At 65.7% G+C, this 25,356-nt stretch overlaps 2 protein-coding genes across 12 annotated transcripts in view; one reads left to right on the top strand and one right to left on the bottom strand.

Annotated features, from left to right (window-relative positions):
- Positions 1-8,506, top strand: part of CAMSAP1 (calmodulin regulated spectrin associated protein 1) — a 48,597-nt gene extending 40,091 nt beyond the window's left edge. For 3 of the 5 annotated variants that reach the window (XM_040962853.1, XM_040962852.1, XM_040962854.1), the window contains 7 exons: positions 517-2,866; positions 3,363-3,499; positions 3,809-4,017; positions 4,133-4,232; positions 4,685-4,800; positions 5,573-5,691; positions 7,181-8,506. In XM_040962853.1, coding sequence (XP_040818787.1) covers positions 517-2,866; positions 3,363-3,499; positions 3,809-4,017; positions 4,133-4,232; positions 4,685-4,800; positions 5,573-5,691; positions 7,181-7,483 — 3,334 coding nt within the window. In that variant the 3' untranslated portion in view covers positions 7,484-8,506. Of the gene's footprint in view, positions 1-516; positions 2,867-3,362; positions 3,500-3,808; positions 4,018-4,129; positions 4,233-4,684; positions 4,801-5,572; positions 5,692-7,180 lie in introns of all 5 variants that reach the window. The other 2 variants (XM_040962850.1, XM_040962851.1) reach the window with 1 other exon arrangement.
- Positions 8,507-13,136: 4,630 nt separating this feature from the next.
- KCNT1 (potassium sodium-activated channel subfamily T member 1) overlaps positions 13,137-25,356 on the bottom strand; it is a 30,477-nt gene continuing 18,257 nt past the window's right edge. For 3 of the 7 annotated variants that reach the window (XM_040962857.1, XM_040962855.1, XM_040962856.1), the window contains 13 exons: positions 23,381-23,486; positions 20,949-21,121; positions 19,702-19,773; positions 19,464-19,598; positions 19,123-19,234; positions 18,891-18,992; positions 18,510-18,593; positions 18,311-18,433; positions 18,107-18,127; positions 17,365-17,695; positions 16,463-16,525; positions 13,407-13,491; positions 13,137-13,236 (listed from right to left, as the gene is read on the bottom strand). In XM_040962857.1, the coding sequence (XP_040818791.1) occupies positions 13,137-13,236; positions 13,407-13,491; positions 16,463-16,525; positions 17,365-17,695; positions 18,107-18,127; positions 18,311-18,433; positions 18,510-18,593; positions 18,891-18,992; positions 19,123-19,234; positions 19,464-19,598; positions 19,702-19,773; positions 20,949-21,121; positions 23,381-23,486 (1,507 nt within the window). Of the gene's footprint in view, positions 13,237-13,406; positions 13,492-16,462; positions 16,526-17,364; positions 17,744-18,106; positions 18,128-18,310; positions 18,434-18,509; positions 18,594-18,890; positions 18,993-19,122; positions 19,235-19,463; positions 19,599-19,701; positions 19,774-20,948; positions 21,122-23,380; positions 23,487-25,356 lie in introns of all 7 variants that reach the window. The other 4 variants (XM_040962858.1, XM_040962859.1, XM_040962861.1 and 1 more) reach the window with 4 other exon arrangements.

Here is a 25,356-nt window from a genome sequence, read left to right as displayed (position 1 = left end):
CTGCTGGAGGCTGGCACGTCCCCAGGCTGGTCACGGAGACCCTGCGGGCTGGCGCCAGGCTGCAGCTGCCTGAGGCCTGCTGTCCCAGCAGGGGAGCCAGACTCCGGACCTGCAGCAGGGGACACCCCTGTCCTCCCGCTTTGAGGAAGTAGATTCTTAAAGAGGCGTTAGATTCTTTTTGTTTGCTTTAACTTCAAAGGCCGAGCAATAGGGAGACAGAGGCCCTACACCCGCTGGTCACTCCCCCAGTTACCCACCAGTCAGGAGCTGGGCCCTCCTGGACCCGAGCACCTGGACCCACTCTCTCCCAGGCTGTGTTAGCAGGCAGTGGGATGGGAGCCAAGGCGGAACTCGGGGGCGGGCCCCAGCTGTGCCACCTGCGGTGGTGTGGTCCTTGGGGGCGCCAGCGTGGTAGGGATGAAGGGAGGTCCTCCGCTCCCCCGCCCTTTTCAAGGTGTGGGCCTTGCCCTCGCTCCCTCTGTGAGCTCACGCCCAGCGCGTGTCCCTGTGTTCCAGGCCTGTGTCCCAGCCCACACCGTCCACTCTCCCCCATGCTGCCAGCTGTGACGTGGACCCTGGTTCTGGCGACAGCGTCAGCTTGGCCCGCTCCATCAGCAAGGACAGCCTGGCATCCAGCATTGTCCACCTGACCCCACAGAACCGGCCTCAGGCCGCAGCTGCCAAGGCCAATGGCAAGAGCCTGCTGAACCACGTCAGCATCGATGACGAGGACGAGGAGCTCGTGGCCATCATTGGGACAGACGGGGCTCCCCGCCATGGGGACCCCGAAGGTCCCAGGGCCTCACCCCGGGCCCCAGGCCTGATGATGAGTGCCAGGTGCCCCCCACGGCAGGCAGAGGCCCCGGACACTCAGCCCGACAGCTTCTTCTTGGAACCCTTGACGCCGGCAGTGCTGAAGCCAGCAAAGGAGAAGCAGGTCGTCACCAAGGAGGATGAGCTTGGAGAAGGGAGGCCCAGGGGCAGCACGGCCAAGAGGGCCAGCGAGGGCCGCCAGGCGCCGGGGCGCAGGAGGCTGGTCGGCGCGCCTGGCGGCCATGACCTGAATAGGACATTCACCCCGATACCCTGCCCCGAATCTCCAGAGCCGAAGGGTGCGGGGGCCACGGGAGAGGCTGCCAGGGGGCCCCTGGCCCTCGGGCCGCTGGAGCTGACCTCTCGGGACCAGTCTGCCGGTGGCTTCTTCCTTCACGTAGGCAGGGCCGCTGAAGACTTGGGGGGCAGGATCCACGTCAGCCCCCGGAGCCCCGAGCCGTGGACCCCGCTGAGGCAGGGCTCCGACTCGGACGGCGGGGACACCGAGGACATGGAGCAGCTCTTCCTGGGCGAGGACCAGGCTGCGGCCGTGCTGCGGTACGCCGGCGAGGAGGAGTCCGCCAAGCTGCAGGAGGACATGAAGGTGAAGGAGCACGAAGACAAGGACGACGCGAGTGGCCGCTCCAGCCCGTGTCTGAGCACGGCCTCCCAGCTCAGCAGCGTGTCTGTGGCCAGCGGCAGCGTCAAGATGACCAGCTTCGCCGAGAGGAAGCTGCAGAGACTCAACAGCTGCGAGACCAAGTCGAGTACCAGCAGCTCCCAGAAGACCACGCCGGACGGGTCGGAGAGCTGCCCGCCCCCCCTGACCACCTGGAGGCAGAAGAGAGAGCAGAGCCCTGGGCGGCACGGCAAGGACGCCGCCAGCCTGCTGGCCTCCGAGCTGCTCCAGCTGCACATGCAGCTGGAGGAGAAGCGCCGGGCCATCGAGGCCCAGAAGAAGAAGGTGGAGGCCCTGTCGGCCAGGCAGCGCCTGCAGCTGGGCAAGGCCGCCTTCCTGCACGTGGTGAAGAAGGGCAGGGCCGACGGCGCCCCGCAGCCACCCACGCCGGGGCGCTGCGGGCGGGAGCTCTCGCCGCACAACGGGGGGGACCCGGACGCCGGCCCTGCCAAGGCAGAAGCCTTTCTGCTGAGGGAGAGGCTGAGCGAGGACCTCGTGGGCGAGACTCGAGACGTGGATGCGGCCAGCCTGGCCCTGCTGCAGTCCAGGCCCAGGGAGCCCGCCACGCTGCACGACATGGAGAGGACCAAGGCGCTGTCGGCCGCGCTCCTGGAGGACGGCCTGGGCGAGGTGGCGGACGTGGGCGAGTGTGAGCTGTCCATCGAGAAGCTGAACGAGACCATCAGCACGCTGCAGCAGGCCATTCTCAAGATCTCCCAGCAGCAGGAGCAGCTGCTGCTCACGGCCCCGGCTGTGCCCGTGCCCAGGAGCCACGCGCAGGACCAGAAGGCGAAGGCTTCCGTCCACTTCATCGAGCCACTCTCCCCGACTGCAGTGCCTGGGCACCGGAAGCCGCCTCGCCTCGGCCAGGGCCGGAGTTGCCGTGCAGGGAGGCCCGCGGAGCTGAAGGTCCCCAAGGACAGGCAGGGCTCCTCCCGCAGTAAGACCCCCACCCCCAGCGCCGAGAGCCTCCCGCACCTGCGCCCTTTCCCCGCAAACAGCCACCCGCGAACGCCCTGTGACCCCGACAGTGCTGCGGACTCGGGGGGCGACCCCCCAGAGAAGAGTCTGCTGGACAGCTATAGGCTTCATGACGAGAGCAACCAGCGGGCCTTGGCCGTGCCCCCCACCAAGGACCCCAACATCCTCGCGGAGCAGCTGGGCACCAGGGAGACAGGGCCGGGTTCCTCGGACCTCCCTGCCAAGGAGGCCGTGCCCCCCGACGAGCCGCTGAGGGGCAAAGCCAGCCTCATCGAGGTGGACCTCTCGGAGCTGAAGGCCCCCGAGGAGGACAGCGGCGAGGCGGAGCATGAGCAGGCCCTGGAGCTCCCCGGCGAGGGCGACCAGAAGCCTGGCGTTGGCTTCTTCTTCAAGGTGAGAGCGTGGCGGCCCTGCTCTGGGGGCAGGGAGGCAGTGGCTGGCACCTTCCCCGGAGCCAGTCCTGTGAGGGGTGGGCATCAGCATGGCTGGGGGTACGGGCCACACGGGCGCCGTGGGCCAGGCAGCTGGTGGCTTTTCCCCCGCCCGAGGACACAGGCCACGGCAGCGGTGGCACATTGAAGGCGGGCCGTTCCGGGTGCCCCCTTGCTGCCATGGCTCCCAGGGAGAGCCTCCGTTCTGTGTGGGTGTGCTGCCTCTGTGCTGTGCGTTATGAGAGCAGGGCTAGACACGGCACGGTGGGACAGGCCGGTGCGTGCCACTGAGCTCACGGCAGCATGGCAGGAACCGACTGCCGTGCCAACCCAGGGCAGACTTCAGGGCGAGCTGGGCGCTGGGTGCCCGTGAAGGGCCTGGCACCTGGTGAGGGGCTGGCCGTGTGAAGGGCCTGGGCACCCTGGTGACGGGGCTGGCCGTGTGGTGTCGGTTGCAGGATGAACAGAAGGCCGAGGACGAGCTGGCCAAGAAGCGGGCCGCCTTCCTCCTGAAGCAGCAGCGCAAGGCCGAGGAGGCTCGCGTGCGCAAGCAGCAGCTCGAGGCCCAGGTGGAGCTGAGGCGGGACGAGGCCCGGTGAGCCTGTCGCTCCAGACTCGGGAACAACGGCCAGGCGGGTGGGCCTGGCCAGTGCTTCCTAGAGGGGTCGGAACCAGCAGGGCCCTCTGAGGGTCGGCTCCATAGTCATTCCTGCAGCCCTCCTCAACTCAGGCAGCCCGCTGTCACACCAAGGCCTCCACTCCATCTCCCATGAGCGCGGAGCCCGGCGCTCGGCTCCCCCTGGGCTCCCCATGAGCTGCCGGCTCCAGGCCTCGCCCCTTGAGCCCGCGGCCTCGGTGCAGGCAGAGCCCGCCGAGCCTCCAGTCATGGCACGTGTCCCTGTAGGCGTAAAGCTGAGGAAGACCGCGTGCGGAAGGAGGAGGAGAAGGCCCGGCGCGAGCTCATCAAGCAGGAGTACCTGCGGAGGAAGCAGCAGCAGATTCTAGAAGAGCAGGGGCTGGGCAAGCCCAAGACGAAGGCCAAAAGGCCGCGGCCCAAGTCGGTGCACCGGGAGGAGTCGTGCAGCGACTCCGGGACCAAGTGCTCCTCCACCCGTGAGCAGCCGGGGCCCTGCCGTGCAGGCTGGGAGCGGGGAGTCTGCCCAGCCCGGTGGGTGTTTGGGGGCGGCCGTCTCCCACAGCAGCCTCTGTCTCTTGTCTCTGACAGCTGACAACCTGAGCCGGGCCCAGTCGGGCTCCAACCTGTCCTTGGCCTCGGCGGCGACCACGGAGCCCGAGAGCGTCCACTCGGGGGGCACCCCGTCTCAGCGGTAAGGCTGCCGCCAGGAGCTCCGGCTCTGTGCTCGGCTCGGTCCTGAGAGGGACGGGGCGTTTGCTTGCAGCCCTTTCCCAGTGCGCCTTCCTCGGCCACCTGAGGCCAGTGGGGCCGGCTGGGCCTCACCTGCTCCGTGTTTCTGGGAGCAGCCCCGCCCCGCCACCTCCTGCCATGCGCCCTGGTACTCCCTAGGCTGCACAGCCAGTGCCTTGGGCAGGCTCCAAGTCTCTCTCAAGTGCTTGGCTGAGCAGCTGGCATCCCTCTGCTGGGCTTGGCAGGGTCTGCCGGGGGCGCTGCAGGCCGGGTGGGCAGTGAGGCGCTGCGCCCCACAGTCTCCTGGTTCCTTATGTCGGGGACCCTTGGCTCTCTGGATGTGGGCTGCCTGTCCCTGGTGTGGGCATGGAGGAGTCATGCCCTGGGCTAGGCCTCCGTCCTCTTGTGCCACAGAGTGGAGTCCCTGGAAGCCTTGCCCATCCTGAGCCGCAACCCGAGCCGCAGCACTGACCGAGACTGGGAAACAGCGTCGGCCGCATCCTCCCTGGCCTCGGTGGCCGAGTACACAGGTGAGCTCGCTGCTCCCGGGCTGCTGCGTGGGCAGCTGCGGCCTCCAAGAGTCTGGTCTTTGTTTTGACCTACAAGACATTTTTGTCTAAGAAGGTTTTGGTCCGTGCCAGAGAGGGTGGCCTTGGGCTGGTGGGTGGGGAGGGTGGGTGTCCTGGGTGCTGAGGAAGCAGGCTCCCAGCTCCACCCTCCAGCCCCTGCACCGAGTAGGGCCCCAGCAGCTGGCTCAGGTGGGACTCAGGGCAGGAGGACTTCTGCACACTTGGGAACCAGAGGCTTTGGAAAATTAGGGATGCCCCTTGGGTTTGTGATCGAGAAAACAGGTGCCCCTGATTGTTTTGTTTCCGTGAGAGGGCTTGTATCCACTGGTTCGCTCTCCCAAGGCAGCATGGCCAGGGCTGAGCTGGGAACAAAGCCAGAGGCCAGGCGCCCGGTGCAGGAGTCCGCGTGGACGGCGGGGCCTGGCCATGGGACCCAGCACTGCTGAGTTTCATGGCTGCCTGGGTGGGAGCTGGGGCAGGGGCAACAGGACTTCCAGCCAGGCACTCGATGTGGGCGTGGGCATGCGTGCCATTGGTGGCACCGGGCCCGGCTGTCACACTGTCAAGGGGCACAGTCATAGGGGCTCCTCTCTCCCTAAGATGTATAGTTTGGGTATGGCTTGTCTGATTTCCAGAACCTCTTTCAGTATCTGACTGGTCCACGGAGTCCTCTGGTGTCTCTGTGGTGTGTTGGGGTTCTGGATCCTGACCTGCCCTCGTGTGTCCCCCCCAGGCCCCAAGCTCTTCAAGGAGCCAAGCAGCAAGTCCAACAAGACCATCATTCACAACGCTGTCTCCCACTGCTGCCTGGCGGGCAAGGTCAACGAGCCACACAAGGACTCGGTGTTGCAGGTAAGTGCCAGCCGGCTGAGTGCTCCCTCAGCCTGCATGCTCCCTTAGCCTGCAGTGTGCTCCCTCGGCCGGCAGTGCTCCCTCAGCCTGCATGCTCCCTCAGCCTGCAGTGTGCTCCCTCGGCCGGCAGTGCTCCCTCAGCCTGCATGCTCCCTCAGCCTGCAGTGTGCTCCCTCGGCCGGCAGTGCTCCCTCAGCCGGCTGTGCACCCTTGGCCGGCTGTGCTTCCTCGGCCGGCTGTGCTCCCTCGGCCGGCAGTGCTCCCTCGGCCTGCAGTGTGCTCCCTCGGCCGGCTGAGTGCTCCCTCGGCCGGCAGTGCTCCCTCGGCCTGCAGTGTGCTCCCTCGGCCGGCTGAGTGCTCCCTCGGCCGGCAGTGCTCCCTCGGCCTGCAGTGTGCTCCCTCGGCCAGCTGAGTGCTCCCTCGGCCGGCTGTGCTCCCTCGGCCGGCTGTGCTCCCTCGGCCGGCTGTGCTCCCTCAGGCGGCAGTGCTCCCTCGGCCGGCTGTGCTCCCTCAGGCGGCAGTGCTCCCTCGGCCGGCAGTGCTCCCTCAGGCGGCAGTGCTCCCTCGGCCTGCATGCTCCCTCGGCCGGCTGTGCTCCCTCAGCCGGTGCTTGCCGTGGGCCTGGTGCTCTTTGAAGGGCCTCTGTGTTTACCTAGAAGAGTGACAGTGACATGCCTTGCAGACGTGGCTCACTGCGCGGGGCTTCACCAGGTGGGGCCGTGGCAAGGTGAAACTGGCAGCCTGCATGTCCATGCATGGTCCTCCGCTCCCCCCAGGGTGTTAGCAGGTCGCCGCTCTGACCGCAGTGGGCGCCTGGCTGGCCCTGGGGGGTGGGTGCTGGGCTCACCGCCTGTGCCTTCACCACCTGCCAGGATGCCAGCCCCACTCAGACTCTTAAATCACTTTGCGGCAGGGTAGCCACTGGCCCTTCCCCAGGGCCCACAGGCAGTGCAGGGCCTCGCTCTGCATCCTGGAGCTCCTGGGTGCTGTGGCAGGAATGCCACTCAGAGCACATGGTGCAGGGCACAGCAGGGCCTCCAGGCCGCGTGGGCAAGTCGCAGGGGGCTGGGGTCCCTGGAGGTGACCTAGGAGGGGCGAGGGCAGCCGAGCGGAGGAAAGGCTGGCCTGGCACTTGGGGTGGCAACAGGAGCCTTGTCTCAGAGTAACCCAGGACGAGGTGGGGCAGTGTGCGCGGGGCCTAGATGCAGCCTTCACGTGCTGCTGACGGCCGGGAGGGCCCCTCGTTCATTTGGGCTAGGTGCCCTTTGGTTTGGTGGCAGACAGAGGTGACAGGCACGCTGGGTGAGGTGGCCGCTGGCGAGCCAGGCAGCCTCTGCACGGTGTCCACAGGCCACAGTGTGTGCAGGGACCCGGGGTCCCTTGCGCTCTGGTACTGTCTCCTGTGGCTGGCGAGCGGGGTCAGCAGTTGGCACATGGCCCCCGTCCCCTCGGAGCTCAGCCGGCTGCCCGCTGCCCCAACCCCGTGCAGGAGCTGGAGAAGTGCGACGCCAACCACTACATCATCCTCTTCCGGGACGCCGGCTGCCAGTTCCGGGCCCTGTACTGCTACTACCCCGACACCGAGGAGATCCAGAAGCTCACGGGCACGGGCCCCAAGAGCATCACCAAGAAGATGATTGACAAGCTGTACAAGTACAGCTCGGACCGCAAACAGTTTAACTTGATTCCGGCCAAAACCATGTCTGTCAGTGTGGACGCGCTCACCATCCACAGCCACCTGTGGCAGCCGAGGCGGCCGGCGGCGCCCAAGAAGGGCCAGAGCCGCAAGTGACGCACGGCCACCCCGCGTCCATCACTGTCAGCCCTTTGGGTACGAGTGCAGAGTCGGTCCTTTCCCCAGAGATTCTGGACAGCGAGAGGAGCGTGGCCCCAGGCTCCCGCACGGCAGCCATGCGGGCAGGGGCGAGGGGCGTCCAGAGGGCTAGCCAGGTGGACCCCTCCGCAGCCCCTGTGCACGTGGCCTGATGCCCCAGGGCTGGCCAGCCGCGACCTCGGCGCACGCAGGGCGAGACCCGGTCTCGGCTCAGGGGGCGTGCGTGCCTAGCGGGGGCGTTCCCGGTGGGACGCTGTCCGTTACAGAGTTCTACTGCCAACATTTCTATCCGGTTCTAAGGTTTTGAAGAATCTTGTCGTTCTTGCTGCTTCGAGAAAGTTTACTGAGAAACCAAGTTTACGGAAGCACTGGCCCTGCAGCCCGCCACGCTCGGGCAGTTACAGGTACAGGAGGCTGCGTGACGGTACGCGGGCTGGCGACGGCCAGCTGCAGTCGGTACTGCTCTGAGGGTGAGCCCTTCAATACAGGGCCGGGCGCTGGCTAGGGCTCGGCCTGAGCCCGTGTGACGGACCGAGCTGTGCGGGCGCCAGCATCTGCTCCGGGAGAGGCCGCTTCCCTAGCTCTGCTGCGGCTGGGGTCTCGTCGGGGGGACGTCCCTGCGTCCCCTCGTCCCACGCGGCTGCACGTGGCAGGTGTGGCGGCCGGCAGCCTGAGATGCAGTTTGCTGGCGTGGTTTTGCACATACGTTTGGGAGTGTTACTTGAATCCGGCCTGCGGACACCATCAGCGGGGCGAGATGAGGACGTGGGAGCACTAACCGAGGGCGTGTGTGTGAGGCGGGGCTCGCACGGCTGCCGAGCCTGCCTGGTGCTTCCCGTGCCAGCTCCACGGGCGCCGGGGTGGGCGTCCCAGGTGGGCCCCGCGCCCACGCTTCCCTGTGTGCTTGTGTCACGCTGTTGGACAGTATATGACCGTATTTATTGTAAGAAAGCACTACAGTGTAATAAAGGAATGAGCCAACCTGCTTCCTGTCTGTATGGCGGCGTCCAACACGCTCTGCTGCTTGCGCCCTGCACGCCTGGTGCTGAGGGGCCGTCCGTGCCACCTGCAACCCTGGGCGAGCCTGGCTTCCCTCCAGCTGAGTCCCTGGCCCCGGCCCAGGGAGGCGGCTCCGAGGCCTTTGGTGATGCCTCCTGCCCCACAGCGGACAGCCTCCCGGGCCCTCGTGGCATTTGCCGGTGGTGCCATGGGTACCTGCATTGGTCAGGCCATGGGTGGGCTCCCTGGTCACCCATTTCTGAGGCTGGGCACCCTGCTGCCACTGAGCCCTCCGTAGTGTCGCCCAGGGACCCGGGGTCTGACGAGCTCATGTGTGAAGCTCTGTGCCTACGGGAGGCTGGTGCTGCAGGAATCCCACCCTGCACACATCCTTACAGCATGTGGGCATTTGTGCCAGGCTGTGCCCAGTGCCCCGTGACTGCCAGGAGCTCCCCTCCGGGGGGCAACCTTGGGAGAGACACGTGCAGTTAGTTCAAGGTCACATGTTTGTGCCCCGGAGCTGCCATGACTTGGACGGTAGAGTTCTTCCCGAACTCCTGGCTGGCCCTCACAGATGGCTGACGTGTCTGTCGGTGGGACCTGGCCTTCTCAAGGTCACCTGCTGGCACTGGACACGAAGCCAGATGATGTTGGCTCTCAGCTGGCATTCCTTTGCAGGGAGCGCAGGGGTGCCAGTGGGTGCCGCTCACGGTCAGTTGGGACAGGAAGCCGAGTCAGGACCCCATGCAGGTGTTCTGAGACGCTGTGGGCCCGGGGGCACCCCAACTGCTGTGCCAAGCGCCAGGGGCCGGCTGGGGCCGTGGTTCTGGACCCCTCCCCGCAGGCCGGGCATGGCCGGGCTGCTTCCCTGGGGTCACTCTTGGCTGACCTGTTTGCTGAGGAGCTGGGGGCTTGTTCTGGGGGCTGCATTTGTCATCCACATGGGGGAGTGAGCGCCCTGGCTGCTGCAGCCAGCTGGGCAGTAGCCAGCACATGGGGGGTTTCTCTCTCGCTTTCCAAATAAAAAGGAAATAAATTTCTAAAACCACAAAACTGTAAGCTCTGCGTGGCCAGGCCAGCCTTGTCACTGATTGTCAGGGTCAAACCTGTGTGCAGTAAACAGGCGGGTTGCCTCTGGCGTACCGCAGACCCCGTATGTCCTGTGGGGGGCCCACGTGCTCACGCGCGCCTTGTGTGGAGCGAGTCCCTGCCCTGTGTGTTGCCCACTTGGCACTGCAGGGGGATGTGGCTGGAAGCCACCTCACCCTTGGCTACAGGGCCCCCTGCCCCGCCACAGACACGCACACTCTGCCACCAACACCGCCAGGGCGTGATGGGACGAGCCTGCCGGGAGGCACCATGGCACTGCCAACGTGACCGCAGCAAGACTGGGCTGCTGTGGGTACGATGCCTGGCCCTGCGGAGGGCGCGTCTGCCAGCAACCTCCCAAGGACTGAGTGATGGCCCGGGCTGGGGACACCCCCTCGGGCAACTCATGGGAAGTAGCCTGGACCAACTGGCGGCTTGGTGTGCCCCAAGCCTGTGGTGTCTTCTAGAACGTTCGTCACCTGTGCCTGAGGCTCCGTGGACACTGCATCTCCTGGACTGAGGGCCCAGTGAGAACATTCCAGCTTCCTGTGGTAAGCTTTTTAACACACACGCCACTTGTGCGCTGTGGGCCTCGTCACGGCCCAGGAGTGGCCAGCACGTCAGCGGAGGCCCAGGTGCTGCTGCCCACAGCAGGCCTGACGAGCGCAGGGTGGCCCAGCCTCGCGTGAGATGCGCACGGTCCAGAGCCCGCTGCACGTGGGCAGCCGCGTGTGGGAAGTGGCCAGCTGTTCAGCCTCGCAGCACAGTGAGGCCTCCAGTGCCGCCTCCGGGCCTGCATCCCAGGTGGGCGTTGGTGGCAAGCCGACAGGCAGAGGTGCTGTGGGTGGGGCAGCTGAATTCACAGTGGGCGTTGTGGCACTGCCTACTGACCTTCGAAAGACACACTGGGCCTGTGTGCTTTTCCTCTGGGGCCTTGGGCAGGAGGGTCACCGGGTTGCTGTGGACTCCGAGAGCGGGGCTGCTGCGGGCATCACAGGGCCACCAGAGCCAGGCCTTCGATGATGTCTGCAGGCTGGGGCCCGGTGCCCAAAGAGCCGCCCCATGCAGGGCCTGAAAGGCAGAGTTACAGGGAGAGACACAGCTTCCATCTGCTCAGTCACTTGCCAAAGTGGTCACCAGAGCCAGAGCTGGGCTGGGCTGTGCCAGGAGCTCCACGTGCTCCCATGCGTGGGCTCTGTCCTCCACCAGGTGCTCCATGTGCTCCCACACGCGGGCTCTGTGCTCCACGTGCTCCCACGCGTGGGCTCTGTGCTCCACGTGCTCCCACGCGCGGGCTCTGTCCTCCACCAGGTGCTCCACGTGCTCCCACACGCGGGCTCTGTGCTCCACCAGGTGCTCCACGTGCTCCCACACGCGGGCTCTGTGCTCCACGTGCTCCCACGCGTGGGCTCTGTCCTCCACCAGGTGCTCCACGTGCTCCCACACGCGGGCTCTGTGCTCCACGTGCTCCCACACGCGGGCTCTGTGCTCCACCAGGTGCTCCACGTGCTCCCACACGCGGGCTCTGTGCTCCACCAGGTGCTCCACGTGCTCCCACGCACGGGCTCTGTGCTCCACCAGGTGCTCCACATGCTCCCACGCACGGGCTCTGTGCTCCACGTGCTCCCACGCACGGGCTATGTGCTCCACGTGCTCCCGCGCATGGGCTCTGTCCTCCAGGCACATTGGTAGGGAGATGGATAGGGAGAGGAGCAGCCAGGCCTTGAACCAGCGCCACAGGTGGAGGTGACCTCAGCTGATGGACGGCCTCCATGTGGCCGCTGTGCCCCCTCGCACAGGGACCTCGGTCATACCAGATGGGAGGTCATCCAGTAAGCTCGTGGCCTGGCCACACATGCCGCCCTGTGGAGCGCCAGCTGGGATCGGGCACTGGCACCCACAGCCCTAGGCAGCATTGCTGTTCCCGCACGTGGGGGGCTGGCTGGTCTGGGAGAACTTAGCCCCGTGGTCCCTCCACTGCTGCTGCCACCTGCCACAGGCCGCTGTCGGCTCTTCTCAAAGCCACAGTGGGAAGGAAGACAGGGGCCCATGTGCAAGTCCCAGGAGAGGAGCACAGCCCGCGTGGGAGCCCTGGGCAGGGGGCGCGGCCTGCGTGGGAGCCACGGGGGGCAGGGGTAGGACCCCCATGAGAGCCCTGGGCACGGAGTATGAAATCCAGGCCAGAGCCAGCTGGCCAGGAACAGGTCCAGCCTTCCGTCCTCGCCCCCCAGCCCCAGGTGGAGGGCTGGTGAAGTCCAACTTGGGCCTACTGCCACCCCAGCTCATTCCCCTGGCCCTTCGAGAGGAAGTGGAGCTGTAGGGACGCATACAAGATTCCAGGTGCCACAGGCTGCCTTTATTAGGTTAGTGACAGACTTCCATGGCAAACTGGCAGCCACCTTTGCCCGCCTAGGAAGCAGGGCATCCATGGGGCCACTTCAGCCTGGGTGAGTGCCGGGCACCGCAGTGTCCCCAGGGTCAGGGTGCTAAAAGGGCCATAGAGTGCCTGTGTCCCTCTTACGTGTCCAGTGCTAGACAGGAAGTGGCTGCTAAGGCCCTGGCTGGCAGGAGCTCCGGAAGTCGGTTTGCAGCCCGGATCCTCCCCGATGGTGGTGCCTTCCCCAAAGGCCTGGACACCTAGGGTGGCACCTCCCCTTCCCACTGCTCCCGACTGTGTGGTCACCACCAGGTAACAGACCCGGTCCCTCCTGCTGCAGGATGGGGACTGAGGGGTCACTGTGGGACCCAGGACCCTCATTGGGGCCCCGAGTCTGTGCTGTTCCTTTCTGGGGACCTGCGAGGTTTGGGTCCTGGGCTTTTGGGCACTTTGTGGGCAGGGAAGTTACAGTCAGGCCAGGAGCTGGGTGTGTGGCAGGGCTGGGCGCAGGGCCCCACACAGGGTTCCATGTGCCCAGCTGTAGGAGGGACTGCCCCAGAGCTTCAGCCCCTGACACACTGGTCTCCAGCGATGCTTGCATGCGGATACGGGCTCTGCTCACTGCAGGGACGAGGCTGGTGTGTGCCCAGACCCGGACAGTGATAGGGCTGTCGAGGCCACGTGGGCACCTTCCCAAGCTGGGGGGCACTCCTGCAGGGTACGCCCTGGAACAGAAGCTGGAGTGGAATTGTGCTTGGCAGATGGGATGAGGCTGCAGGAGGGCCCTGGGGTGCCAGGCCTGGCGCTGGGCAAGTTCAAGGAGGGGACTGCCCCTCTTCCCACGAAGGGCTTCCGGGACCCTCCGCTGCTGAGCCTTCTGGGCGCTCAGGATGCAGGCTGAGGAACCCCAGCTCATCCCTCGGTTCTGGGAGGCTCAGCCAGGAGCTGTGGGGGACGCACGGCTTGGCGTGCGACACCCCAGCCCCTCAGCACAGCCTGGGCTCGGCCACTCAGGGCCACTCAGGGCCACCAGGGCTCAGCCAGGCGCCAACGTGAGGTGTGGTGTCTGCCGACGCGGAAAGAGGCCAGAGAAGGGCTCCTGCAGGCGTCTCGGGTGTGCGTGACAGCACCCGCTGGCCGGGCTGCTCACAGCTGCGTCTCATCACGTGTCTCGGGGTTGCAGGACAGCTTGTGGCTCGGGGAGCTGCCAGCCACATGGGCCAGGGGGTCTGAGCGGATGAGGTACCTGTAGGAGACACGCGTGAGGCCGGGGATGTGCGGCCAGGGCAGCCTCGCTTTGGCGTCCGTAGGGCTGCTGCATCCCGAGGCGTGGCTGGGGGCTGGGGGGACCCGGGGCTGGGGAATAGGGGGACAGGGGGCTGCGGGACAGCGGGCCGGGGGACAGATGGAACTCACACGATGTCGTTGGGTTTCAGCGTCGTGTCAGGCGGGGGGTTGATGAGCACATAGGACAGGGTGTTCTGCTGGTCACTGATCTCATCTACAAAGGACACAGCTGGGCAGAGGGCGGGGCCCCGTGCTCAGAGGGCTGGGCCTCGTGCTCAGAGGGCGGGGTCCCGTGCTCAGAGGGCGGGGCCTCGTGCTCAGAGGGCGGGGCCCCGTGCTCAGAGGGCGGGGCCTCGTGCTCAGAGGGCGGGGCCTTGTGCTCAGAGGGCGGGGCCCGGTGCTCAGAGGGCGGGGCCCCCGTGCTCAGAGGGCGGGGCCTCGTGCTCAGAGGGCGGGGCCCCTGCTCAGAGGGCGGGGCCTCGTGCTCAGAGGGCGGGGCCCTGTGCTCAGAGGGCGGGGCCCGGTGCTCAGAGGGCGGGGCCCCGTGCTCAGAGGGCGGGGCCCCTGCTCAGAGGGCAGGGCCCCGTGCTCAAAGGGCAGGGCCCAGGCCTTGCCTGCCTTTCTGGCTGTTCTACCCAGCCCCGGCTGTTCAGTGGCAGGGGCAGCTCGCCCTGAGGGGAAGCCATGAAGCCATGCCGGGGTCCCAAGTCCTGCCTGGGCCAGCATGCTCAGCCTCAACAGCCAGAAAGGGTGGCAATTCACTGCTGGAGGCCCCAAACAGAGGTGCCAAATGCACCTGCCCACACCCCCACCTGCTCACACACACCTGTGCACACCACCACCTGCTCACACACCTGTCCACACCACCACCTGCTCACACACCTGTGCACACCACCACCTGCTCACACACCTGTCCACACCACCACCTGCTCACACACACCTGTCCACACCACCACCTGCTCACACACACCTGTGCACACCACCACCTGCTCACACACACCTGTCCACACCACCACCTGCTCACACACACCTGTGCACACCACCACCTGAACATACACACCTGTGCACACCACCACCTGCCCACACCACCACCTGTCCACACCACCACCTGCTCACACACACCTGTGCACACCACCACCTGCTCACACACACCTGTGCACACCACCACCTGCTCACACACACCTGTGCACACCACCACCTGAACATACACACCTGTGCACACCACCACCTGCCCACACCACCACCTGCTCACACACCTTGGTAGGCGATGCCATGCTGGCCACGGCTGCTGCTCCCACACCCAGGGACAGTCATTTCTGTAACCCACCCCCACCTATGCCTGCACAGCCAGTACAGCTGGACCCAGCCACACACCCATACCTGCCCCATCACCCCTCAGAGCCCAGCAGTGCAGATTATGGTCAATGGCAGTCCCACGGCCATAGGAAAGGACAGGATCCTCCAAGAAGCCCAGTGCCTTGAACACAGCACACTGTCCAGAGGGGTTGCCAGGCTGGGCGGCCCTGGCCAGGGGTGAGGGGTGCTGGTGTGGCATTCCTGGCCTCAAGCACAGCCCTGAGGGAGCCACTGGAGCCTCAGAGCAGGGGCTTCCCACCCTCAGCCCCGGGCCAGCACCCTGGGATCCCTGCTCCTGAGACCACAGCCAGTGAGGATGCTGGTCCTGTGCCCGCAGCCCGGTCCCTTCCCTCCTGGCCTGTGCGGGTGGAGGCTAGAGCAGCAGCAGCCACTGCAGGACGAGGCCGGCTGGGTCGGGCACGGCATTAATTCCAGGACCCAGGAAGGACAGCAAGGCCTGGCCGGCCCAGGTCAAGGCCAAGTGTCCACCCGCCAGTAGGTGTACTAGGGCTGCAGTGGGAGACAGGGCTGGCTTTAGATGTGCTCAAGAGGGACTGGTCTGGGGTGGGTCACCCTGATCCTGCGTCCCAGCCCCACTGCTGCACCAGGACTTGGGGTGGCCGCCATGCCTCCCTCCCAGGGCACACTGCGGAAGGTGAGGGAAGCTGGCATGCCAGCCTGTCTGCTCACTGGAGGTGCCGCAGGTGCACAGGTGGGACCCAGTAAGTGCCCGGGGCAGCCTGAGCTCACGTGCTCGCCTGTCAGGGAACTGCCACAGAAGCAGATGTGGCCAGGCAGAGGGGGGGTGACACCGCCAGTGCCCGCCAGTGCCCACCTGTCCCTTCTCCCTTGAAGCGCTGCAGGTTGCAGGGTAAGAAAGCGCAAGGACCTGGTGCCATGTCGCCTGTGGCCACCTAGGCCTGGGTCTGCCTTAACAAGGAGGCCCCAGCCAGCCAATGCCCACCGGGCCCAGGGCCCCCAAGCTAGCTCCTAGCCTCCTGTGTGGAGGCTGGCAGGACAAGGTCCCAACTGTGGAAGCCCACAGCTCAGACCCTCCCTGGGCTCCAACTGGGGCCCTGGCATGGGGCGGGGTGTGTGTGGACTTGGGTCACCCTGGAGGTGAGGGGAAGTGGGTGTGGGCACGCCCCATCTCAGTTGTAACTCCTTGGGACTCTGAGCCCAGCAGCCCCCAGCACTCCAGCAGAACCCAGGAGCCTGGGTCACTTCTCACGGCTGAGGGCCCTACTGCTTGGAGAGCAAAACAGGGCAAGGGTGCCTGGGACGGAGCCAGAACCCAGTGGGGCCCCCACTCAGGGTGGCCACAGCCTAAGATGGAGGAAAGGTGCAAGGGGCCAGCCCAGAGCCAGCTGGGAACACAGGGCGAGTTCGGGGGCATAGGGGTCAGGGCTCGCCTGCTAGCTGGGGACATAGGGGGTGGGGCGGGGCTCGCCTGCTGGCTGGGAGCACGGTGGATGGGGGGCTTGCCTGCTGGCTGGGAGCACAGTGGACTGGGGGCTTGCCTGCTGACTGGGAGCACGGTGGATGGGGGGCTTGCCTGCTGGCTGGGAGCACGGGGGGGCAGGGGGCTTGCCTGCTGGCTGGGAGCATGGTGGACGGGGGGCTTGCCTGCTGGCTGGGAGCATGGTGGATGGGGGGCTTGCCTGCTGGCTGGGAGCACGGGGGGCAGGGGGCTTGCCTGCTGGCTGGGAGCACAGGCCCCTTCCCTGCAGGAAGTGCTTGGGCTCTGCAGCCCAGAAGCCTCTCTCTTCTGTCCACCCTCTGGCTGGGCCAGGGTCAAGGTCAGGTCAATGTCCCCAGAGCAGAATTACCTTGCAGGTATCCCAGGTTTACCCGGTTCATGACGTCACTGGCTGTTAAGTTTGCTATGTCCTCTAAGAACACACAGGAGGGGCACGGACAGAGAGAGAGCAGTGCGGTCAGCAGGCAGTGGCCAAGCGGGGCATGGCACGGGCAGGCGGCCGCAGCTAAGCCAGCCCAGCAGGGGAGAAGGGCCCGCTTTGTGCCAAGCGGTGGGGGTTGGGCCATGCGCCAGCTCAGGGAGGGAGTGGGCAGGGCCAGGACTTGGGGGCTGTGACTACCATTCTGTACCCTGATGGTCAGTGTCCCCCTGAAGGGGGCAGGCAGGAAGACCTGGGTGCCCCCAACACTGAGCCTGGGGCTGGGAAAGGCCCGGGGCCCCCTGGCCTGTCCGCTCTGGGGCTGCAGCTGGTCCAGGCTGGCCCAGCGTGCACGGCCCTGGCTATTCCTGGGCAGCTCCCAGGGGCACCCTGGGCACCTGACCCCACTTAGAGCATCCCAAGGGCCCCTGACCCCGGCGACCATCAGCAGAAGCAGGTGGACACGGAAGTGGGCCTGGGTGGGGCAGAGTCCCCAGGATGGAGCCTCATGGCAGTTGGGGCTCCCAGGCCAGGGTTGGATGTGGCCAGGCTGCAGCCAGGCCTGTTGGGCCACATGGGACCAGTCACACCGCCCTCACCCGCCCGCGGGCTCAGTGGATGTGGGCAGCAGGGCACCTGGGAGGTCGAGCTTTCCTGGCCTCAGTCCTGGGCTGCTGTGTTGCCCGAGAAGGTCCCCACACACTGGCTTAGCCCGAGCTGGCCAGGGACCCACTCCAGCCCGCAGCCCCAGTCCTCCGCTCCAGGGGGCTACCTCTCAAGCGACCAGGCCAGGAGGGCGGCCTGCGTCCCAGGGCGCTGCGGCTTGTCCTTACCGTAGCCAGTGGTGGGCAGCCCCAGGTGCTTCATGCGGTTCTTGACCAGCTCAGAGAGTTCCTGGCGCTCGGATCGCTGGCACAGGCTGAGCCGCTGCTGGCTGATGCGCTCAGCAGCCGCAGGTGTCTTGGCCGGCTGGCTGCCCTTGCGGCTGAGTTTCCGGGCCCAGGACAGGCTCTTCCGCCGCAGCAGGGGGTGCTCCACCGGGTCGTCACCGTCCGCGTGGCGGCCTTGGGTGCTGCCGCCGCCACCGGGGCCCACCTGTGCCTCCCAGGGCCCCGGGGCCTGTCGCATGTCCTCACAGCCCTCCATGTTCACGGAGATCTGGGACTGGGGTGGCAGGGCTATGGGGACGGCGGCCTGGCCCCGGCCTCCTGCCTGGCCACAGGTCCGGGTACCAAGGAGGCCCCACCCGTGCCCCTCCCCTGCCCTCCCATCTCTGCAGGGGTCCCTCCCGACTCCTCCACAAGGGTTATCCCCAAGCAAGTGGCCCAGTAGAGGCCGGTGAGAACGGTGTGGAGGCACAGGGGATGCAGGGTCCATGTAGGCACTGCCTGGGGTCCAGAGTCAGGCCGGACCACTGTGGGAGAGGCCGTGAGCCACCCCAACTGTGCATGGAGGGGGAGGGGCACGCTCCTCAGGGTCCCTCCCTGCCCATGTCCCCAGGGTGGGGTGGTGGTGGTGGGGTTGTTGCCACAGCGCCCAGTGGCTGGGGTGCCAGGAGGTACTCGGGGTGCTCACCTGGGCTCTGAGGTCCTGGGGCTGCCAAGGAAACAGGATGGTGGGCCAGGGCCAGGGCACCCTCCCGCGTGGGCCTGGGCACCCTCCCGCGTGGGCCTGGGCCAGGGCACCCTCCCGCGTGGGCCTGGGCCAGGGCACCCTCCCGCGTGGGCCTGGGCACCCTCCCGCGTGGGCCAGGCCCTCGGCCCCTCCCGCGTGGCACACCTCGGTGAAGACGTGGCTCTCGGTCCTGTAGATGCCAATGGGCACCTCGGCGCTGGATGAGCAGAGCTTCTGGAAGAGGCGGCCGTAAGTGCGGATCCACAGGTCGTCCTCGCCGATCTTCATCTGTGACACGTCACGCGGGTCTGAGCGGCAGCAGCAGGGCACCCCCACGCCGGCCACCCCTCGGCCCTGCACTCACGGCGCACAGGTAGCCGGAGCCCGGCGTGGTGTCCAGGCCTAGCAGCAGCCGCGTGATGGTGATCATGTAATCCTTGACAAACGACTGTGAGGAACAGCCGGCTGAGGCAGGTGGGCGTGCGGGGCAGCACCCCGCCCGCGGCTCTACACCTGCAGGGCGCGGCCTCGCCTTCCCTGCCCCCAGCCCGAGACAAGGGGACACGCAGGCAGGCCCTGTCAGGACTGGTGGTTCAGGCGGTCCCCCACCCCCCCGCGTCACACAGGCTCCCCAGGCAGGGACAGGTGGGGCCATGCTGGGAGCCAAGCAGGGTGGTTCCCCGGGAGGTGCCTGGCCGTCAGCCTCCACCTGGGTGCCCAGCTCTGCACCCCTGAGCCCACTGACCTGGTAGAGCAGCGTGTCCAACATGCTGATGCTGAACACTCGGCCAGCGGCAAAGGGCAGGCGGAACATGAAGGCCAGGTTGGAGCCGTTCTCACGCTCCCGCTGTGGGAAGCGAGGGCTCAGGTGGGCATGCCGCCCCCACCTGTTTGTGGTGGGCTGCAGGGAGCCGGGGGCCTGGGGGCGGGCGGGAGGTATCCCTGCTCCCGGGGGGGCAGGAGGGTGGCCCACTCACCTTTTCCAGCTTGGATAGAGCCAGCGAGTAGCTGTCCTTGGCGCGGAACTGCATGAAGCGCATGTTGGAGGGGTGGGTGAGCTCCGTGGTAATGCTGAGGCTGGGGAAGAGCCTGGGAGAGCAGAGGGCTCAGGGGGGCCCGTGCCAGGGCTGGGGGCTCAGGGGTGCCCGTGCCAGGGCTGGGGGCTCGGGACTGAGGGGTGCCAATGTTCATGACTAGGGGTGTAGAGGGGCACCTCAGGGTTGGGGGCTGCGGGGCACCTGTGTCAGGGCTGGGGGCTGAGGGGTGCCCAGGGTTGAGCATCTAGGTCCCAAGCGGCTGCCGGCCCCGCCAGGCTCACCGGAACATGGTCTGCACGTTGACAATGGTCTTGGCGTCGGCCATGTAGTCCTCCTCGGCGCTCATGGTGCTCTCCTTGTCCACCACCACCAGGTTGTCGGCGTAGATGATGCCACACTGCAGCAGGCTGTCCAGGCTGCAGCACAGGCTGCGCTGAGGGCCTTGCCCCCCAGGGTGCTGGCCACCCGCCTGCCCAGCTTGGGGAGAGGCCGGGGCTGAGAGGCTCCCCACGCACTTACTTGTCCACGGAGCCCTCCATGTAGTACACCATGGGAAAGCAGCAGATGGCTTCCAGGAAGTGGCGATCAGGCCTGGGAGCAGAGCCAGGCTCAGGTGTGGGCTGGGCTGCACTTCCCCAACCCGTAGGGACCCCAGAAGGGTAATCACCAGTCCGGGGGTGGCTGGGGGGCCAGAGCAGGGGAAGGAGGTGTGTGTAACAGGCAGTAGGGCAAGTGGGGTGAGGCTGAGAGCAACTGGAAGAGGGAGGCCTGGCCATCCCTCCCTGCCCTAGAGGCCAGGGTTGGTCCATGTGGGCAGGGCCCAGAGGGGCACACTGAAGGGGTCTCGAGGGCTGACCCAATGGCAGGGCCCAGAGGGACATGTCACAGGGCCCCAGGGGCTGACCTACGGGTGGAGGGGTCCTGAGGGCTGACCCACGGGTGGAGGGGTCCCCAGGGGCTGACCCACGGGTGGAGGGGTCCCCAGGGCTGACCCACGGGTGGAGGGGTCCCCAGGGCTGACCCACGGGTGGAGGGGTCCCCAGGGCTGACCCACGGGCGGCGGGGTCCCCAGGGCTGACCCACGGGCGGCGGGGTCCTGAGGGCTGACCCACGGGCGGCGGGGTCCCGAGGGCTGACCCACGGGTGGCGGGGTCCCGAGGGCTGACCCACGGGCGGCGGGGTCCCCAGGGCTGACCCACGGGCGGGGTCCGAGGGCTGACCCACGGGCAGCGGGGTCCCGAGGGCTGACCCACGGGCGGCGGGGTCCCGAGGGCTGACCCACGGGTGGAGGGGTCCCCAGGGCTGACCCACGGGCGGCGGGGTCCTGAGGGCTGACCCACGGGCGGCAGGGTCCCCAGGGCTGACCCACGGGTGGCGGGGTCCTGAGGGCTGACCCACGGGCGGCGGGGTCCTGAGGGCTGACCCACGGGCGGCGGGGTCCCGAGGGCTGGACCCATGGGTGGCGGGGTCCTGAGGGCTGACCCACGGGCGGCGGGGTCCCGAGGGCTGACCCACGGGCGGCGGGGTCCCGAGGGCTGGACCCACGGGCGGCGGGGTCCCGAGGGCTGACCCACGGGCGGCGGGGTCCCGAGGGCTGACCCACGGGCGGCGGGGTCCCGAGGGCTGGACCCACGGGCGGCGGGGTCCCGAGGGCTGACCCACGGGCGGCGGGGTCCCCAGGGCTGACCCACGGGCGGCGGGGTCCCGAGGGCTGACCCACGGGCGGCGGGGTCCTGAGGGCTGACCCACGGGCCACCCCGGCCCACCTGTTGTCCAGGAGCAGTACGATGGGGTTGAGCTCCCTGCGCGGCCGGTAGTAAGCCCGCAGAGGCACGATGAAGTTGTAGAGCCCGTTGCCGGCCGTCTCTGCCGACACAATGATGAGCTTGTTCTTGAAGCCGTAGGCCTTGGCGTCCTCGTAGCTGTTGTGCTCACAACCCTGGGGGCCGAGGCCACAGGCACACTGGGACCCCTGGGCAGAGCGCCCCCAGAGCGCCACCGCTGCACCTGGGGGACAGGGCTGCCGGTACAGGGACCAGCATCCACAGAGACCACGCATGTGCACGAGGGCCCGTGAAAGCTCGCAGGAGCAACTACGGAACAACTTTGGAAGTTCTGTGTATCTGCATGTGTGCATGAGCGTGTGTGGGCACAGGTGTGTGGGCACAGGTGTGTGCGCACAGGTGTGTGGGCACAGGTGTGTAGGTACAGGTGTGGGCACAGGTGTGGGTACAGGTGTGTGGGCACAGGTGTGTGGGTACAGGTGTGTGGGCACAGGTGTGTGGGTACAGGTGTGGGCACAGGTGTGTGGGTACAGGCGTGGGTACAGGTGTGTGGGTACAGGTGTGTAGGCACAGGTGTGTGGGCACAGGTGTGGGTACAGGTGTGGGCACAGGTGTGTGGGTACAGGTGTGGGCACAGGTGTGTGGGTACAGGTGTGTGGGCACAGGTGTGTGGGCACAGGTGTGTAGGCACAGGTGTAGGCTCAGGTGTGTGGGCACAGGTGTGGGCACAGGTGTGTAGGCACAGGTGTAGGCACAGGTGTGTGGGCACAGGTGTGGGTACAGGTGTGGGCACAGGTGTGTGGGTACAGGTGTGGGCACAGGTGTGTGGGTACAGGTGTGTGGGCACAGGTGTGTGGGCACAGGTGTGGGCACAGGTGTAGGCTCAGGTGTGTGGGCACAGGTGTGGGCACAGGTGTGTAGGCACAGGTGTAGGCACAGGTGTGTGGGCACAGGTGTGGGCACAGGTGTGTAGGCACAGGTGTAGGCACAGGTGTGTGGGCACAGGTGTGGGTACAGGTGTGTGGGTACAGGTGTGTAGGCACAGGTGTGTGGGCACAGGTGTGGGCACAGGTGTGTGGGTACAGGTGTGGGCACAGGTGTGTGGGCACAGGTGTGGGTACAGGTGTGTGGGTACAGGTGTGTAGGCACAGGTGTGTGGGCACAGGTGTGGGTACAGGTGTGTGGGTACAGGTGTGGGTACAGGTGTGTGGGTACAGGTGTGTGGGTACAGGTGTGTGGGCACAGGTGTGGGTACAGGTGTGGGCACAGGTGTGTGGGCACAGGTGTGGGCACAGGTGTGTGGGTACAGGTGTGTGGGCACAGGTGTGGGCACAGGTGTGGGCACAGGTGTGTGGGTACAGGTGTGGGTACAGGTGTGTGGGCACAGGTGTGGGTACAGGTGTGTGGGTACAGGTGTGTGGGTACAGGTGTGTGGGCACAGGTGTGGGCACAGGTGTGTGGGTACATGTGTGGGCACAGGTGTGGGCACAGGTGTGTGGGTACATGTGTGGGCACAGGTGTGTGGGCACAGGTGTGGGCACAGGTGTGGGTACAGGTGTGGGCACAGGTGTGTGGGCACAGGCGTGGGCACAGGTGTGTGGGTACAGGTGTGTGGGCACAGGTGTGGGCACAGGTGTGGGTACAGGTGTGGGCACAGGTGTGGGCACAGGTGTGTGGGCACAGGGCTGTGCCATGATGTGCCTGTGTGTGTAGACACACACGTGTGCACACGTGCTCATGTGAGCTGGTGTGTGCAGCTGGCCATGCAATGCATGTCTACTCAGCGTGTGTGTGTGGAGCAGAGCGCACGGGTGCTGTACACACCCATGTGTGCCGGCCTGGCACCGGGAGACGGGCCCTTCTCCAGTCCTCACGCCCACCAAGGGCAGTCTGGGCTTGGGCCAGGGGCCGGTCCCAGCTGCCTCGGGAGTCTGCACAGCGTGGACCCCCGGCGTCCGGGCGATGGCGTGTGAGGACCACGGGGGCCCCAAGGCCACAGGCACACGGGCATGCGTGAGGGAGGACACGCGTGGGGTAGCTTCCCTGTGGCAGCTGTGAGAGGCGGGTCAGTGTCAGGAACAGCCAGCCAAGCCCACAGCCCAGCATGGGGTGGTCTCACCATGATTCTAACAGGGTGATATGGGGTACCATGTGTGTGGGGGCGGGTGGCTCACCCCAGCATGCATGGACTCTCGCCAGGAGCCCTGGCCTGTCACGTGGGCCGCGTGGCCAGAGAGGACAGCGCAGGCTATGGACGTCCTCGTCCCGACTTTCAGAGGCGAGGCGTCTCTGTATTGTCTGGAGACCCATGATGTATGTGGGGTGAGGCGGGGGATGGCACTGTGGGGGCCCCGGGGTGAGCCCGAGTCCTCGTCCGCAGGCTGCCCGCGGACAGGCATGGGGCGCGGCCCTACCTTGTCCAGCCGCAGGCAGCAGAAGGGCGCTTTGACGGGCAGCAGGTGGCAGAGGGTGGGGGAGCTGCCGATGTAGGGCGAGTTGGGGGGGTAGCCCTTCACGTACCTGTGGGGACAGTGGACTCAGCACTGCCCCGTCATTCCCACAAAGGCGCCGGCTCCTGGGGCTCACGGGGACCCCCGGCCACAGCAGGGCAGCACACAGCCCCAAACGGATAGGCCATGCTGGGGAGTGGACGGCGCCCACCCTGCAGGGCCCAGGGCTGCCTGCGGGAGGAGCGAGCCAGGCGAGCAGGGACAGGAGCTCAGGCCCACCAGGCAGCCCTGAGCTATGGCAAGGTCAGGGTCAGGTGGGGGGGCCACGCCCAGCACCGCCCTTTCCAAAAGGTTGGGGGGGAGCCACGTGTCATCTGGAAGCAGACACAAGAACACACACACACACACAAAAACATCAGAAATATGGATGTATAGACAGGACATACACTGGGACATAGCTACACCTCTGTACACAGACCTCTTCACAGGGACAGACACACCCCCTGAACACACGCCTGTACACACACACCTGTACACACACACACCTGTATACACACACCTGTATATACACACACACCTGTACACACACCTGTACACACACCTGTATACACACACCTGTACACACACACCTGTATATACACACCTGTATATACACACACACCTGTACACACACCTGTACACACACCTGTATACACACACCTGTACACACACACCTGTATATACACACACCTGTATATACACACACACCTGTACACACACCTGTATACACACACCTGTACACACACACCTGTATATACACACACACCTGTACACACACCTGTACACACACACCTGTACACACACCTGTACACACACACACCTGTATACACACACCTGTATATACACACACCTGTATATACACACACACCTGTACACACACACACCTGTATACACACACCTGTATACACACACCTGTATATACACACACCTGTATATACACACACACCTGTACACACACCTGTACACACACACCTGTATACACACACACCTGTACACACACACACCTGTACACACACCTGTACACACACCTGTACACACACACACCTGTACACACACCTGTACACACACCTGTACACACACACCTGTACACACACACCTGTATATACACACACCTGTATATACACACACCTGTACACACACACACCTGTATACACACACCTGTATATACACACACACCTGTACACACACCTGTATACACACACCTGTATACACACACACACCTGTACACACACCTGTACACACACACCTGTACACACACCTGTATATACACACACACCTGTATACACACACCTGTATACACACACACCTGTACACACACACCTGTATACACACACCTGTATACACACACACCTGTACACACACACACCTGTACACACACACCTGTACACACACACCTGTACACACACACCTGTATATACACACACACCTGTACACACACCTGTACACACACCTGTACACACACCTGTACACACACCTGTACACACACACACCTGTACACACACCTGTACACACACACCTGTATACACACACACCTGTACACACACCTGTACACACACACCTGTACACACACACCTGTATATACACACACACCTGTATATACACACACACCTGTACACACACCTGTACACACACACCTGTATATACACACACACCTGTACACACACACCTGTACACACAGGGTCACAGACGTGATTGTGCTCATGGACATGGGCATACACAGGAGCCTAAACATGGCTCAGCAGGTGCTCTGACGCCTCCTTCCCTCCTAGGCTCCCAGCGCCCCATGTAGGCCCACCTCCTGCCCTCTGCCCCCTGCCTGCCCTCTGCCCTCTGCCCCCCACCTTCCTCACTTCTTTCTCCCTGTCAGGGCCAGCAGGGGTCCCCACTCCTCCCCATTGGGC

Source organism: Ochotona curzoniae, unplaced genomic scaffold (genome assembly GCF_017591425.1).
Source record: "Ochotona curzoniae isolate NIBS_2020 unplaced genomic scaffold, NIBS_Ocur_1.0 scaffold_3208, whole genome shotgun sequence".
Lineage (NCBI taxonomy): Eukaryota > Metazoa > Chordata > Mammalia > Lagomorpha > Ochotonidae > Ochotona > Ochotona curzoniae.
Note: the sequence above shows the minus strand (reverse complement) of the source record. Positions and strands in the feature narration are given on the sequence as shown.